Genomic DNA, 17,220 nt, shown 5'->3' on the forward strand with positions numbered 1-17,220 from the left:
GACTCTACCCTAATAAAGCTGTCTGAGAATCATTGTTAAAATGCTTAAATTGAATTCTGAATTCTTGTATCTGAATAGGTGGACAGATTGAGAATGTGTCTCCGGGTCAGATGGCAGATGAGCCCATCCGCCCAGTCAGCATTCCACGCAGAGAGAAGGACTTCCAGGGAATGCTGGAGTACAAGAAAGAGGACGAACTCAAGCTGGTTAAGAACCTCATCCTGGGTGAGACTCTCACAGCAGCACCAGCTTTGTGTACACAGACATGCCAAAACTCATGGGACAGGAACTACTATCATGTCTCATGTCCCGTGTCTCCAATCTCCAATAATTCACATTGCCTTTCCATAGATATGCTGGCCAGTGTTCAGCCTCACTAACTAGATAACACCTCGCAACTTATACAGGTCTCACTGTTCCCAAGCCATCCCCAGAGGACATGTCATGATCAATGTACTTACATCTATCCTGTGACTTTTGGCATGTCAGTTTATAAGCCTTTAAGAAGCACCTGCACATTCACTACTACTATATGTTTGTAAGATGTTAACACCATTTTGCATGGTGTGTGTGTGTGTGTTTGTGTGTTTGTGTGTAGAACTGAAGCCTCGCGGTGTAGCCGTGAATCTGATTCCTGGTTTGCCGGCCTACATCCTCTTCATGTGTCTGAGACACGCTGACTACATTAATGATGACCAGAAGGTCAGAGCACTCCTCACCTCCACCATCAACAGCATCAAGAAGATCCTCAAGGTGAGTTAAAATAGTTCCATTGCTGCTCTGTTTGTAGCTGCGCTGTTTGGCTTGTAAGCGCTGCATTGTTGCTAGGTTACCTGTATGTGGCGGAGTAATACATGGAGAGCTTCGGTTACAGCGCATTACCAGCTGATAATGGCCATTATAAAACGCCTCCCAGCCGATCACATTGCAACGTCGGAACTTACCTTGGTATAATTGGATATACCCACATAAAATAATATATCCCACATGTATTTCTGAAATTATGTGTTTTTGCCTTGGCGCTCTCCCATGGAGACCATGTTCACCCAGTCTCTTTCTTATTACTGAATTATTAACACTGACCTTAACTGAGGTAAGTGAGATCCTGCAGTTCTTTAAATCTTGTTCTGGGTTCTTTTGGGACCTCCTGGATGAGCTGTCCATGCCCTTTTTGATTAATTTCATAGGCTGGCCAGTCCTGGGAAGGTTCACCAGTGTTCCATGTTTTCTCCATTAGTGAATAATAGTGAATCACTGTGGTTCACTTGGGTCCTAAAGCTTTAAAAATTACTATGTAACCTTTGATCAATGACTTTGTTTTCTCATCTGTTTTTTAATTTCTTCAAATTGGGATATAATGTTGCTTTTTGAGATCTTTTATCTGCTTTATATTGTCAGACAGGTTCTATTTAAGTGAATTCTTGATTTACAGGTCTGGCAGTAATCATAGTAATAGAAGTTAAAGGTAAAAACATCTTTAGATAGGGCCTAAAGGAGGTCAAAAAGAAATAATGGGATAGAGCAGTGAAGGAGGGGAAGAAGGAAATGAGGTCAGAAGTAGTTAGTGTGTTAGAGGTGTTAGGAGAGTTAGTGCTCTTTGAAGAGCTCTGTCTTCAGGAGTTTATTAAAGATAGTGAGAGATTCTCCTTATCTGGTAGTAGAAGGTAGTTAGTTAGAGGTGTTAGGAGAGTAGGTGCTCTTTGAAGAACTCTGTCTTCAGGAGTTTATTAAAGATAGTGAGAGATTCTCCTGATCTGGTAGTAGAAGGTAGTTTGTTCCACCATTGGGGAAACTCTGTATGAGAACAGTCTGGATTGCTTTGTGTGAATGTTTGGCAGGCTTGGTAATCAGGCCTGGTTGTGGTGAAATTTAACTGGTTTGGATATTTTTTATTTCTTAATAAATAAAATGAACATTAAAAACAGCTTTTTATATTTACTCAGATTATCTGAAAAAAATTAAGTATGACCAAAAAGCAGAAACAAAAGAAATACTTTTTCACCGCACTGTATGTGTATGCTTGTAGGATCGATTGTTTGTATTGTTTCTTTTTGTAATCACTTCATTCATCTTCATATATTTCGCTTACTTTTTTTTCTGCAGAAAAGAGGAGATGACTTTGAGACTGTGTCGTTCTGGTTGGCCAACACCTGCCGCTTTCTGCACTGTCTGAAACAGTACAGCGGAGACGAGGTAATATATTACTTCTAATATTATATCTCTATTAAGAGTCTGTATTAATAGACCTTTAATTTTATTTGATGGGGTCATACGGTTATGAAAAACCTGAAAAAGTCATGGAATTTGAACATAGCAATTTCCAGGCCTGGATACATTTTGGAAAAATAGAAATACCTATAAAGTTTTGGAAAAGTCAGTTATATCTTTTTTTCTGTTTATCGACTGAGAAAAGCTGTTTTGGTTCTAATTATAATTTGCTATTTAAATTGGCTGCGTGGGTCCTAATCTGACTGGAGTTTTAGCTGCACTATAACTCTCAGAGATTCACACAGAGAGAAAAATGATAATTCAATGCTGTCTATTTTCATTGAGACAAATATATAATGGCATATATGTGCAGAAATGTTATTCGGCTAGTAAAATGTGTGATATTTCAAATGTTTTTTCAACCATTTTAGGTAAGAAAGGTCTACTCTAGTCAGTTTTTACATGGATCTTTTTTAGTTTTATTGTCCATGTCTGTACTGATGTTTTGAAAATCGTATGGTTATGAAAATTTGCCTTGAAGGCATGGATAAATCGTGAAAGAGTCATGGAAATGTGTTTGTTAAAAAGTGTATAAACCCTGTTTGATCACACAGGGTTCGTACGGTCAATAAAAACCAGGAAAAATCATGGAATTTGAAAATAGCAATTTCCAGGCCTGGATACTTTTTGGAAAATGTATTTTTTTGGAAATTTGTGTTTCTGCTTATTAATGGCGAAATTCTATTTTGAGCTAACAAATACATCAGCTCAGAGTTAATTTGATAATTTATCCCGACACAATGGACTTCTCAGAATCTGAGAATTTTACAGAATCAGAATTTTAAGCCTACTATAGTCAATTTTGATTTTAGGTTTGCTTGATTTTTGGTTTTATTTTCCATGAATGTACTGATGTTTTAAAAATCGTATGGTCAAACTAATTAGCTGCAGAGTCATGGAAAAGTCATGAAAAAGTAATGGAAATTTTTTGGTTAAAAAGTGGATGAACCTTCAATCACAAAACCATTATTAAGTTATTTATTTCCTCTGTCTTTTTTTTCCAGCAATTTATGAAGTACAACACCCCTAAGCAGAACGAGCACTGCCTGAGTAATTTTGATCTGGCAGAGTACCGGCAGGTTCTGAGTGATTTGGCCATTCAGATTTATCAGCAGCTCATTAAGTGCATGGAGAACATCCTGCAGCCCATGATCGGTGAGTACACACACACACACACAGTAAAACACACAGCACACTGTGCTGAACTGATGAGTTTGGGATTTGGGTATTTTCATCATGATCAGTAATGTTCTGCTATTAAAAGCTTAGGGGGAAGTGAATTAAAGCTGATGGCATGATGCCTGACTTATAAATATATACAGTGGCTTGCAAAATTACTGATACTCCATGTACTTTTTCTTATTTTGTCATTTTAGAATCCCAAACACAAATGTATTTTATTGAGATTTTAGTGATAGACCATCAACACTGCATAGCACATAATTGTAAAATGGAATGAAAATGATGCATGGTTTTCAAAATCCTCAAATCTCCTGCTATCCTCAAATTTACTAACCCCCTTTATTCATGGGGTCAGTATGATCCCAGCAATTTAAATCTCCAGAGAATAATTATTATTAAACATATTTGCAAAAGGGGGGTTCTTCGAGTGGTCCAGCAGGCTAAGCGTTGGCACTGGCACTATGATCGGGAGACTGCTGGTTTGAATCCCGTTCATGCAGCTTGCCATCAGCTGCCGGAGCCCTGAGAGAGTACAATTGGCGTTGCTCTCTCTGGGTGAGTAGATGGTGCTCTTTCTCCTAATCACTCCAAAGGGTAATTTCGATCAGCACATGTTACTCCACATTACATTTACTGTTGTTAGAAAAAAAATAGGCCTGCAATGTCTGAATTATATACCTATAACAAACAGTCATCACCTAATATATATAATATTTATATATAATAATATAAAACATTTGGTTATTATTATTATTATTATTTTCTACACTCTTTAAAAAAAAACAAAAAAAAAAACTCAGTAGCGTGGGGTCCTGTGTTTTTAATTTTGTCTATGAAAAGCACTTCTTTTTTGGGGTCCTTTTATTAAAATAATTTTAACTTTACGTTTTATAGATATTTTTGGCAAAAGGTAATTTAAACATTGGATTACCCAAACAAGACATTATCCAGGATCCGTTTTTATTGCAGTATATTCTTATTGTTGAGATTCATTGCTCTCATCACTGGCCACACATGTAAAGCTGGTGTTGTGCCAAATTCAGCACCCCCGCCAGAAAAAGCACCCTCTCTTGGGAGCGTGTACGCACCGTCTTCTTGACTGTACTTAGAAAATGGAAACACCCAAGATACTGGAAATAAGAAAAAGAGACTTTACCTGCAGCCTCTGAGGAGAGGGGGTGCTTTTCCTGGTGGGGGGGTGCAGGTTTCAGCTTTCGCTTTCAAAATAAAAGTAAATTTTTATTTTGGGGGGGTTCCAACGCCAATGATTAAAAATATTGCAAGTACACAGCTTAAGGTATAATTTCCATTTTTTTTTGTGCGTGTGCGTGTGTGTGTGTGACTCAGTCTCCGGTATGCTGGAGCACGAGACAATACAGGGTGTGTCTGGCGTGAAGCCGACGGGTCTGCGGAAGCGGACGTCCAGCATCGCGGATGAAGGGACCTACACACTGGACTCCATCATTAGACAGCTCAACTCCTTCCACTCCATCATGTGTCAGCACGGCACCGACCCCGAGCTCATCAAGCAGGTGGTGAAGCAGCAGTTCTACATCATCGGCGCCGTCACTCTCAACAACCTGCTGCTGAGGAAGGACATGTGCTCGTGGAGCAAGGGCATGCAGATCAGGTACAGCAGCATGGAGCGCATTATTATTCATACAGAATGAATTACTGTCACTCATCAATTATCTGTCCTGCTATTACTGATACAAAGCTGATTTCTGATCAGTAGAGACAAATACAGGACCAATCACTAAAAGGTTTGAATACAACTTAAATTCAGTGTTTTTACATTATGTTAAAATATTCTTCACTGTAGATTAATACCAAAGGCATCCAAACTATGAAGACTATGAAACATGGAATTATTAAGGAAACAAAAAAAAGTGTTAAACAAACCATAATATGTTTTATATTTTAGATTCTTCAAAGAAGCACCTTTCTTATATGGATAACAGCTTTGCACATCTTGGCTGTGTTTTAATGTGTTTAAGAGCATCAGTTGTAAAGTTGTGAAAAGGTAGAGTTGGTATATGATATATATGATATGATATATGCCCTATTTAATTCATATTCTAATCCATATTATAGCAAAAACGACTCAACTAAGTAAAGAAAAAAATACTTCTAAGCAACAAAGGTCAGTCAGTCTGAAAAAGTTCAAGAACTTCAAAAGTATCCTCAAATTACTTATTACTTACTACATTATGATGAAACTGGCTCTCATCAGGACAACCTCAGGAAAGGAAGCGCAAGAATTACCTCTGTTGCATAGGATAAGTTATTCAGAGTTACCAATCAGAACACCTAAATGCTTCACAGAGTATTTTTGTTTGTTTAACACTAGGAGAAAAAGTAAAACATTGAATACAAAATTGTGTCCAAACTTTTAACTGGTAATGTACATTCATTGACCCAAAAAAATTACACACACATTCATTGACAAAAAATGATGCACAAAGGAGTAAAATCGAGTTAAAGATTTTATGTGTGAGTGTAATGATATAAGTGATTACAATATTAAAGTGAAAGTATAAGTTTATTGTGGGAACACGTCACAACGGGACAGAGACTCTGGTATCCTGTTGGGCGCATCTTGCCTGAGGATATAATGTACTAGTGCATCTCAAAACATTCGAAAAAGCATTGAAATTACATTATTTCACTAATTTAGTTCAAATATGAAGCTAATATATTATATAGATGTATTAAACAGAGAGATCTATTTTCATTCATTTTTTTATTTCTTTTATTTTTGATTATGGTTTACAGACAATGAAAACCCGAAAATCAGTGTCTCAGAAAATAAGAATATCTATAAGACCAATTGGTACTTTTGGTATCAGTGTGGGCAGTGTGCCAAGTCCTGCTGGAAAATGAAATCTGCATCTACATAAAACCTGCCCACAGAAGCTGGCATACCAGCTGCTCTTGATTTGTGCTAAATGCTCGATTGGTGATAAAACTGGCCACTGGAAAGGACAAAGAAGTGTTTCAGATCATCAGCATTCATCACAGTCTTATGGTCTCCAAACTGGAACCTGATCATTGTCAGATCTAGGGTTGGGCGGTATGATGGTAATACCGTCTACAGCGGCACTAAATCTTTTTTCTAAAGCATTTTGATGGTGTGTGCAGGTATAATGTGAGTCAGCTGGAGGAGTGGCTGAGGGATAAGAACCTGGTGGTGTGTGGAGCGATGGAGACTCTGCAGCCTCTGATCCAGGCCGCTCAGCTGCTGCAGGTGAAGAAGAAGACTGACGAGGATGCAGAGGCTATCTGCTCCATGTGCAACGCTCTTACTACTTCTCAGGTAAAACACACACAGTATACAATGATAGTAAAGGGTGTTTAAAAAGCAGTGCTGTTGAGCAAATGTGACTTAGAACAGCATTTGCAGAATTACAGTAAATCACAAATAAACAAAATATTTTTTTCTGTACTTCTGTTTATTATTAGTAAATCCAACTAAAGGGCACTTTATAACCTAAACATGTAAATAAATTATATTTACTGTTGTTAGAAAAAAATTATGTGTGCAGTGTCTGAATTATATACATACATAACAAAAACTGATCAGTTATCACCTAATATTTAAAATAATATAACATATTTGTTTATTATTATTATTATTATTATTTTTATTATTGTTATTATTATATTTTCTCCACTCTTTTTATATAAATAAACTCAGTAGCGTTGGGTCCTGTGTTTTTAATTTTGTCTACTAAAAACAAGTCCTTTTATTAAAAGAATGTAACTTTACATTTTATAGAGATTTATAGCAGTTAATGTAAATGTTAGAGAACTCAACCCCTACTAGTTTGTTAGCAGAACAAGACAATACCCAAAAGTCATTTTTATTGGTGTATATTGTCATTGTTGTTGCTGTTTTTAGTGACCTCGAGCGTAAAGCCATCGTTGTGCCGAATTCAGCACCCCCTCTCTGGAGCGCGCACCCACATCTTTTTGAACTTAACTTTACTTAGAAAATTGAAATACCCAAGATACTTTTCTAAATAAAAGTTTAAAAAAAAAACAAAAAAAAAATCAGCCTTTTCTGCTGTCTCAAATTCACCTATTTCTGATCACGACCCTACCTCATTCCAAAAGTAGACAGTTACAAAACTAAATCTTCAGGACTGTATACCACTCTATTGTAATTAAACCTATAATTATACATTAGAATGTGGAGTTATTAGGATTAACTAATCATCAAAGAGTGTAGTCAACCACACATAATATAAGCATGTGTCTCAAACTTGGTATATTGTATCCATATCCATGTTATTGCAGTATTTTTGATTTGCTGGATCTCTCTCTCTGTGTCTCTCCAGATTGTGAAGGTGCTGAACCTGTACACACCAGTCAATGCATTTGAGGAGAGGGTGTCGGTAACATTCATACGAACCATACAGGTGAGACTTCAGAAATCTCCTTTCAGTTTGTGTGTACACTAGTTTTTTATTTATTATTATTATTATTTATATAATTTTTGCATGACTGGGCTTGTATAGTGAGGGAAATAATGATCTGATCCCTTACTGATTTTGTAAGTTTGCTCTCTGACATAGACATGAACAGTGTATAATTTTAAGGGTAGGTTATTTTTAACAGTGAGAGATAGAATATCAAAAATAAAATCCAGAAAATCACATTGTATAAATTATATACATTTATTTGCATTTTGCTCGTCACCTGCACTAAAGACAGCTGTCTTAAATTATCACCTGAATAAAAGACTCCTGTCCACAGACTCAATTAATCAGTCAGACTCTAACCTCTACAACAAGGGCAAAAGCAAAGACCTTTGTAAGGATGTCAGGGACAAGATCATATACCTGCTCAAGGCTGGAATGGGCTACAAAACCATAAGTAAGATGCTGATTGAGAAGAAGATAACCGTTACTGCAATAGTAAAAAAAATGGAAGAAATACAAAATGACTGATAATCGACATTGATCTGGAGCTCCATGCAAAATCTCACCTTGTGGAGTATTCCTGATCATGAGGAAGATGAGAGATCAGCCTAAAAATACATGAGGTGAAATGTTTAATGATCTCAAGGTAGCTGGAACCACAGTCACTAGGAAAACCTTTAGTAACACATTACACTGTAACGGATTAAAATTGAATATATATATATCTCTCCTTCAAGGTTTCTCCTGTGACTCGTTTAGTTCGTTATTTCTCAATTTTCAGTCACAAACTCGCGTTCTGAAGTATAATCCAGTGTATATATATATATATATATATATATATATATATATATATATATATATATATATATATATATATATATATATATATATACACTGGATTATACTTCAGAACGCGAGTTTGTGACTGAAAATTGAGAAATAACGAACTAAACGAGTCACAGGAGAAACCTTGAAGGAGAGATTATTATTGTCTTCCACAATTAATCACGGATCCTCACCGGAGAGCGATGACGCTGTTTTTTTTTTAAATGGTAGGATTTTTTTAAATCTAAATATAGGTTTATGCCACCAGAGGTTTGTGTCGGAAGTGTTTAGTGTCGGACTGTTTAGAAAATCATTAAAACTGTAATTCAAATAACCGAAAATCGCCCAGCACTACTATACAGTATTGCCATCAAAGACAAAAAAGTGTTTGAGTGGGTTTGTGTATAATTCTCTCTGTATTTTCTGTGTATCAGACTCGTCTTCGGGACCGGAAGGAATCTCCACAGCTTCTGCTGGACACCAAAATAATCTACCCCGTCACTTTCCCATTCAACCCGTCCCCTCTGGCCCTGGAGACCATCCAGATTCCCGGCAGCCTCAACCTGGCCTTCCTCACTCGTGTGTAGAACCCCGTCAATCACGCCGCCTCGGCCAATCACATCAGGAAAAAGAAGAAAATGAATTAAAAAGAGAATATCACACCTTCAAAGAATGCAGTGGTACAGACTTCATCATATCATGTTACTGATCTGTCTAGAACAGATCACACTCACTTCTCTCTCTCTCTCACACACACACACACACACACACATATACACACACACACAGGTACGCACACCCACCCCTCTGATGTTGTTCGTCAGACACTGGAATATTAGAAGGAAGTGCTGCAATGGCTCGTGATTCTTCATCTCACTGATAGGAATGTACCATATCGGAGGGGGGAAAAGGGCCGGGGGGGTCACGAAGGGTCACAGTCATTTCTTCCAGTTGGGTTGGTCACGAATTCGTTTTTCAGAACGTACCATGTCTCACTGCAAAGCTATTTATATAAGAGTATGTATTGTGCTAGATTTTATTTATTGCTTTAACTCATTCTCGCTTCAGATCCTTTCCTCAGAAGTCGTACACTGACTCGCGTGGATGTCCGTTCGCGTATCCGGGTCGATCCACTCTGGAATGGTCAGGAAAGTTTAAATGAAAAAAAAAAAGTATGTAAACTCTAGTCCTCTATTTACAGTACGTCCATATCAGATAAATAACGTAGAGTAAATTTTAAAAGAGACGCTACTCAGTCTGCTAATGATGTAGGTGTTTTTGTTTTTCGTTTGTAGGCCGTGTGGACAGTGGCTTTTAGTTTTTAACGTATGTAGGTAGCTGTAGTCTCACGTGACTCTCGCCCGTCAGTGGTGTTGCGCGTATCCGCACTGTTCCGGAGTCGAGAGCCTCCGCTCCTCAGCACTCGTCACTCATCCCTCACGTCGCTCCATCTGATAAAGCTCAATACGAACACGGGGAAGTGTTGTGAGAGTGGTTTCCAAACAGATGACTTCTGTTGATGATCTTCCAAAGCTTTACTGAAATTAGCTCGAATGATGACTGAGCTCTGTAGGGTTCTAGAGCCGTGCCTCCCAGTCCAGTCTTCAGGAATCAACACACACTTTAAAGGAGAACTCCGGTGTGAAATTGACTGTGGATGTGGTAAAACTTGATAAACAGTAATAACCTTTCTTGAATAGCCCGCCTCTGCTCTCTCGCAGCTTTCCGAGAGTTTTAATGGGGCATATTCTTGCCCCTGCAGATAAATCGATTTTTACAGCATTATCCACCTTTTAAAGTAGCTCCACACCTCATTGGTAGAATCCAGAAAGACCTGAAATTTAAAATAAAGCATTAAGAATTTTAAAAGTGCACAAGAAGTGTATTAATAACCACTGTTTACAAACCTGCAGCTTTAGCTACATCTCCTGGCACTGCTATCTTAAAGTAAAGCCATGTCTTCTTCATGTGTACAGCGTGTACTACCATCACCATTACGTGCTCGTGACTCTACTGATCATGACTTTACTTTAAAATTAATGCCTGGAGATGTACATCTTTTTTAAAAAACTTCTTCTGCACTTTTAAAGTTGTTAATGCCTCGTTTTAAATGTGAGAGCTCTCCGGATTCTACCAATGAAGTGTGGAGCTACTCTGAGGCTGGATAACGGTGTAAAAAGCAATTTATCTGCATTGGCAAAAAATGCCCCATTAAAACAAATTCTAGCCTCTTTGAAAAAACTGCACAAAATTGCTGGATCCCGGAAATCTATTCAGGTGGACTATTCAGCGAAGGTAAGTACTTTTTATCATGTTTTACTACACAAGTCCATTTTACACCAGAGTCCTCCTTTAAAGTAACGGTGCCAGCATTTGCACAACACCATAGCAGAACCACTTTTGCTTTCACACTTTGATAACGAAGTAGGAAGTAGAAAGGTTTTGAGAGAAAAATACCCACTGTGGGAACTTTCTTTTTGTGCAGAACCCAACTAATTTCAGAGTAATTAGGGTTCCGTATGGTTCTAGAGCAGTGCCTCCCAATCCAGTCTTCAGGAATCACCACACACTTAAAGTAAAGGTGCCACTTATTTGGTAGAATGTCTTGAGAAAAGAACCTCAGCATTTTGTAAAATTTCTAGGAAAGAACCCTTGAAGTGGCATTTCCTAAAATAGAACCACCTGCTGTCTAAGAGATCTTTACACTGTGCCAGAACACAACCAACTAATGGATGTTTCTTAAGAGGTTTAAGAATCCTTTGGAAGTTCAATGTCTTTGGAAGATACTTAAAATTAGCACAGTGTGAAGCTTCTCTAGAACTTTAAAAGACATACATTTTGGGGAAGAACCCAATTAAGGGTCCTTAATGTGAGCATCCCAGCTGAAACTTTGAGTGATCACTGAGCTCCTGATTTCTTGAGGACTGCCACTCTTAAAAAAATTACATAAAAAAATATCATGGGGTGTCAGAGAGAGGTTTCTTCTTGTAATATTGTAGAAGAACAAATTTTGGTTCCTCAAAAGCTTTTATAAAGAGAGGTAAAAGAAGAAAAAGAGAGGTTTGAAGATCTCAATCTCTACACAATGTTAGGGTTCTTGGAACAACCCTTACTTTGGTTTGGTGTAAAAATAAAAAAAAATGTAGACCTTTAAAAATCGTCCTTTACCCTCAGCTCAATTTTTTTTAACCTCAAGTTGATGCTTTTCATTGGCATCGATCAACAAACCATTTGTTTGTGAGGTTTACCTGGTTCAGTTTTATTCTTACTCAAAAGCACACAAGTACTTGATTGTTTGGTCTACAGAAATATTAAATATTTATTTTGGAATGGTTCCCAATCCAGTCCTGGGCCTTTTCAGCTTCCAGGGCCTTCTTTTTCAACCCACATCATATCTGAAGCAAAAGGTCAGTTATCTAGTACTACAGAAGTGAATAGGTTGGGAAACACTGCTTTAGACGATCTTCAGAACTCTTGCTTTACAATTTAACTAGTGTAGCTTTTAAAATTCTCCATAAACACCAACAAACCCAAACCTTTAGTTAAAACCACAAATATATGTGTGGCTTCTAGAAATGAAATGTCTAGAGCAGTGGTCTTTATACTGGTTCTCAAGTACCCCAATGAAATCCACATTTTGGTTTAATACTTTGCATTGTGATGGTTGGACCTAATTGAGAACCATTGATCTAGTCTCTGAGAAGCAATGGTGCCACTCAAGTCTCCAGAATGATGCTCTTGAACCCTATAGAACTCTCGAGAACTCTTGAGGTTCTCTTTAAATTTCACTTTGTCTCGTTTATTGTAAAGGGAAGTGGCAGAATCCGAGAGCGTACGTTCCTCAGGCCGGAGTCACAACCCTTGTGAACCCATGCACCACTGACCTGGTGAACCCCAGGTGTGAGCGGAGGCTCTGTCTCTGTCCGCAGCCTCCAGACAGTTCCTCAGTATTAGTGAACACAGCAGCACATTCTGTTAAATATGAAATGGGCAGGGCTGTTTTGTTTACTCTTTTGTTTGTTTGTTTGTTTGTTTGTTTGTTTGTTTGAATGTGCCGCCAGGCAGCTTTGTATTCAATGCTGTCTGCTTGAAACTGACCAGTGACCAAGAACTCCGATTCTCCTTGCACACAAACACACACACACACACACACACACACATATATATATATATATATATATATATACACACATATATACACAGTAGTATGGAAAACTCACCACCTTTATACATTTAATTGAAAATCAGTATAAAAAAAGATGGTTTAATTTCTATTGTTTAGTACATTTATTGTTTCAAGAACCTCCAGATAACACATAATGTAAATGTTCCAGGTAGAACCTTTACATTTGTACAAAATGAAGGTTCTTTCAACTTAAAAAAAAAAAAAAGGAACCCAATAAAAGCACCTCAAAAAGTGAATCCCACCTAATCCCAACTCATACCCTGCATTCACACTGGCAGGCAACCATTCATTTCCTATGTATGGAAGCGATTTGTAGCCGTAATTCAGCAAGAGGCAACACAACAACAATTATACGATTATTAATACGAGATTATTTGGACCAATCACAGACGCAGGGGTCCGATAATCATCCAATAATCATCATAAACCAATTATTCTGTTTTATACAATGTATCTTTGCTCAAATACAGGGATTAATACTTTTGGAGAAAGATGATGTAGAGTGAATGAAAGTAGCGGATGGCTCAATAGCTAGCTTAGTGGATTAGCGTCCATGCTAACCCATTATACATACACACACACACACACAAACAAGACGAACTTGGGTCATCGCCTGCCAGTGTGAAAATGCGGGGTAAGAGTGGTCACTGAGATCTGAAAAGTTCTTAAAAAGAGTGCATCCTAATATAGTGCTTTTCCATCGACGTGAAACCGGCTCTGTTCTGTTTTGCAAACCTAATTTAGAAGTGTTTGCAGTGTTTCCACCAACAAATGTAGGTTCAAGAACCAGGAACTGAAGAGAGCTAGGTTCTTCAGCACGAACTGTGATCCCTTCTGTTCACCACCGCTGTGGAGCGCCCTCTGTTGATGACATATGATGTAGCGTTTTGAAGGTTCCACTAAAACTGGTGGAAATTGACCGCAGTTCTTATAAGCCTGAATGGAACTGGTTCAAAAACCAAAGTTCTCTTGGTGGAAAAGAACTTCATTAATCTGTCACTCAAAACATTTTTTTATTATTATTATTCTTACAAAGAACCTCCATATAAAAGGTCTATTCAAATGTGATTGGACAAAATATAAAAAAAGAACTAAATTATGTCAAAAAAAATCAAAAATGCCATTTTTGTTACAGACACATAAATATATACACAAACAGACAAACACACACATTGGGGACCTTACTTGGGGAAACGTTTTTATTTTTTTTTGTCCGCATTGCTCGTCTACAGGTCTATATCATCAAATGCCTTATTCATAGTTCAGGACTGCTTTACAGGACTTTTATTGTGTAACGCCCGCTCCTGCATACACACACCCCCTCCCACTGTACCAGCAGCTCAGTTCATCAGCCGTCATCTCCTCCTGTCTACACATTTGCTTGTTTGTTTGTTTATTTTGTCATAATTTTGGGACCATTTGTGCGTGTTTGTTTGTTCTCTCAAAGATTTTACAGGATTTTACTGGAATAAAAATTATGTTTAAGAAAAAAATAACAACAACTGAATGTTAAAAAGTATTGCTGTTCATGAATATTTTATTTTTGATTGTTTTTTTCGTTCGTTTTGGTTTGTTTACCTGGATGAAGCCTTACCTTGGAATGGAAATCAGTGAGTGAGCGAGTCGGGTGATGTACGGATGACTCTGGTGTTTAATTAATTAATTTATTCTCGGTCCCCTAACGTGGAGCAGTGATGCATCGTCGTCGTAATTCAGTCTGTCTCTTATGCACTTTTTCTGAGGGGGGAAAAAAAAAATTAAATCAAAAATAAATACCATTCACTTGTATTCACTGTAGAAACCATTCAGGCTGTTAGCATTGGCTGTGCTAGGCTAACTATGGTAAATGCTAATGGCTTAAAGAACAAACTCTCCAATTCTCTCATCCATTGTGCTATTCTCGTATTATCCACACGATCATATCAAACTACACTATGATGTTGGTGTAAATCCCCAAAGACCACCCATATCACCCCCAGATTGCACTAATCCATCATTCTAGATTAGGAATAAAGGTTGCAGTACGCAGTTTGTAAATGTACCAGTTTGATAAATGAATAAATTGGATCTACATTCTCATGGTTCTGATGGAAGATCCCACAGTTTGGCTCCATCATCCCACAGCTGTATAAAGTCCACCACTCATGCCTGTATAAAAGCGTAGCATTTGGGAACATCTATTAGCCTTGTTAGCTGTGGCAGAACCGCTAATCTGCTAATCATCCCGTACATATGATAGATAAGTTTTGTTTTGATCTAATGTGATAATTTTTTTTTATTTGTTTTGTTTTGGGGGGCCAGACAGCCATGGCCTCTGTAATGACCCATGAGTTGATTTGGAAATCTGGAGGGAGGGTGGGAGGGGGGGCAAGAAAATAAACTGTTCGTAGTCTCTGTAGCTGTAACGATTACATGTGTTCACCATTGAGATTCCATGGAGTAAGGTACAAATGTCAAAACCTGTTTGAGTCAAATAAAAGAATTAAGCACTATTTTTGGACTCTTTTTAATTCTTACAGTTTTGTCTGTACCCAAAGTTTTCCATAGATTGTGTCCATGCTAAAAATGAAGAGAGCACTTCAGTTTCTGAATCAGTTTCTCTGATTTTGCTTTTTATAGGTTTTTGATTGAGGAAAATTAACATTGTTGTTTTATTCTATAAACTACAGGCAACATTTCAAATTAAAATATTGTAATTTAGCATTTATTTGCAGAAAATGAGAAATTCATAAAGTTTTAAGAGTTCAGAAATCAATATTTGATGAAATAACCCTGGTGTTTTTTAATCACAGTTTCATGCATCTTGGCATCATGTTTTCCTCCACCAGTCTAACACACTGCTTTTGGATAACTTTATGCCTTATACTACTGGTGCAAAAATTCAAGCAGTTCAGTTTGGTTTGACGGCTAGTGTTCATCCATCTTCCTCTTGACTATATTCCAGAAGTTTTCAATTTGGTTTTTCCAGAACTGTACATGTAGAAAAATTCTGCAATTTAGTTTAAAAATAGTTTAGAAAATTATAATAATCACACACTTATTTCCATGCGTTTTTATTTTTTATTTCTGTATCAACCCAGACGCACGACTGGCACTCAAGGAAAGCGGAAAAGGGTAAACTGTTCAATCATCATCCAAAAATAGAAAAAGTATTCTGCACCTGCAAACCTACCAAAACATGGCCATTAACCAAAACTGACAGCTCACTAAGAGGCCCATCGTCACTCTGGAGGAACTGCAGAAATCAACAACTCGGTTGGGAGAATCTGTATACAGCAGAACTATAAGTTGTGCACTCCTCAAATCTGGCTATTTTGGAAAACCATTGTGTAAGATAAAAAGAAATATATAAGTGCTGTTTGCAATTTTCCAATTGGAAATTTCACACAGCAACAAAAAAAAACTCAAGCTATTACTGTTTAATATATCAAAGCAGGAATGGACCAACAATTTCAGCATCTCATTTTTTTTCTGACCCAATAACAATATCAGAACAAACACATGGAAAGCTGGCTCTTATAAGTATTGATTTATGGGCTGCATACTTTGCAAACCATGTATTGTTTTCATTCTACTTCACAATTATGTGCTACTTTGTGTTGCTCTGTCAATAAAATATATTTAAGTTATTTAAACTATATATAGGAACAGTGTGTGTGTGTGTGTGTGTTATTTCAGGCCTGGTGCTGGTCCCAGGTAAAAGCTGTACAGAGTTAGAACAGTAAAGCTTCTGTAAGGAGATTAGAGCTCCTGCCTTAAGACCCCACAGTCACACTGACGACACACACACACAACACACACTCGCTGCGCGCTGACCAATCCCACTCACAAGCAAGGTAAGCTCAGACTTCTAAATCTATACATTTATCTATTTTTAAATTATGTCAGCTGGGTTTCACTGTATTCATGATTTTTTAATAACATTAAATTACAATTGAAGTGGAAAGCTAGTTTAAGTGGAGAAGTGTAATAAATGGAAATACTGTATTAAATGCAGATCTTTATTGCATTTGCCATTAGGAGTAACTAGTAATAGGCAAATTTGAGTATTAACAGGATAAACTGTATTTTATTTATTATAAATTATTATAGAAATCTACCAAGCAATTGTTAGAGACAAAGAGCCTAATCTTCTGCTCTTTCTAATAATTATTAGATAGTTTTTAAATATGTATTTGTTGAGTATGTACTGCCCTGCCTGGTTGTGGAATTTCTTAATGCTTTCATTGAGTGTTATAAATTATTCATACAACAGAAATCAATTAATCAATCAACCAGCCAATCAGTGACAAACATTCTGATCATATTGTGTTTATATGTGTTTATAATAAACAT

At 37.2% G+C, this 17,220-nt stretch overlaps 2 protein-coding genes across 6 annotated transcripts in view; both read left to right on the forward strand.

Annotated features, from left to right (window-relative positions):
- Window positions 1-15,377, forward strand: part of myo5aa (myosin VAa) — a 171,449-nt gene extending 156,072 nt beyond the window's left edge. For all 5 annotated transcript variants that reach the window (XM_049483501.1, XM_049483503.1, XM_049483502.1 and 2 more), the window contains 8 exons: window positions 79-225; window positions 599-753; window positions 2,104-2,193; window positions 3,273-3,423; window positions 4,798-5,080; window positions 6,592-6,766; window positions 7,791-7,871; window positions 9,134-15,377. In XM_049483501.1, the coding sequence (XP_049339458.1) occupies window positions 79-225; window positions 599-753; window positions 2,104-2,193; window positions 3,273-3,423; window positions 4,798-5,080; window positions 6,592-6,766; window positions 7,791-7,871; window positions 9,134-9,286 (1,235 nt within the window). In that variant the 3' untranslated portion in view covers window positions 9,287-15,377. The remainder of the gene's footprint in view (window positions 1-78; window positions 226-598; window positions 754-2,103; window positions 2,194-3,272; window positions 3,424-4,797; window positions 5,081-6,591; window positions 6,767-7,790; window positions 7,872-9,133) is intronic.
- A 1,272-nt stretch (window positions 15,378-16,649) lies between these two features.
- Window positions 16,650-17,220, forward strand: part of gnb5b (guanine nucleotide binding protein (G protein), beta 5b) — a 49,704-nt gene continuing 49,133 nt past the window's right edge. Inside the window, exon 1 of the mRNA XM_022679845.2 lies at window positions 16,650-16,721. The gene's annotated coding sequence lies outside the window, so the exon portion shown is untranslated. The remainder of the gene's footprint in view (window positions 16,722-17,220) is intronic.

The sequence above is a fragment of the Astyanax mexicanus genome, chromosome 9 (assembly GCF_023375975.1).
Source record: "Astyanax mexicanus isolate ESR-SI-001 chromosome 9, AstMex3_surface, whole genome shotgun sequence".
In the NCBI taxonomy this organism is placed as follows: domain Eukaryota; kingdom Metazoa; phylum Chordata; class Actinopteri; order Characiformes; family Acestrorhamphidae; genus Astyanax; species Astyanax mexicanus.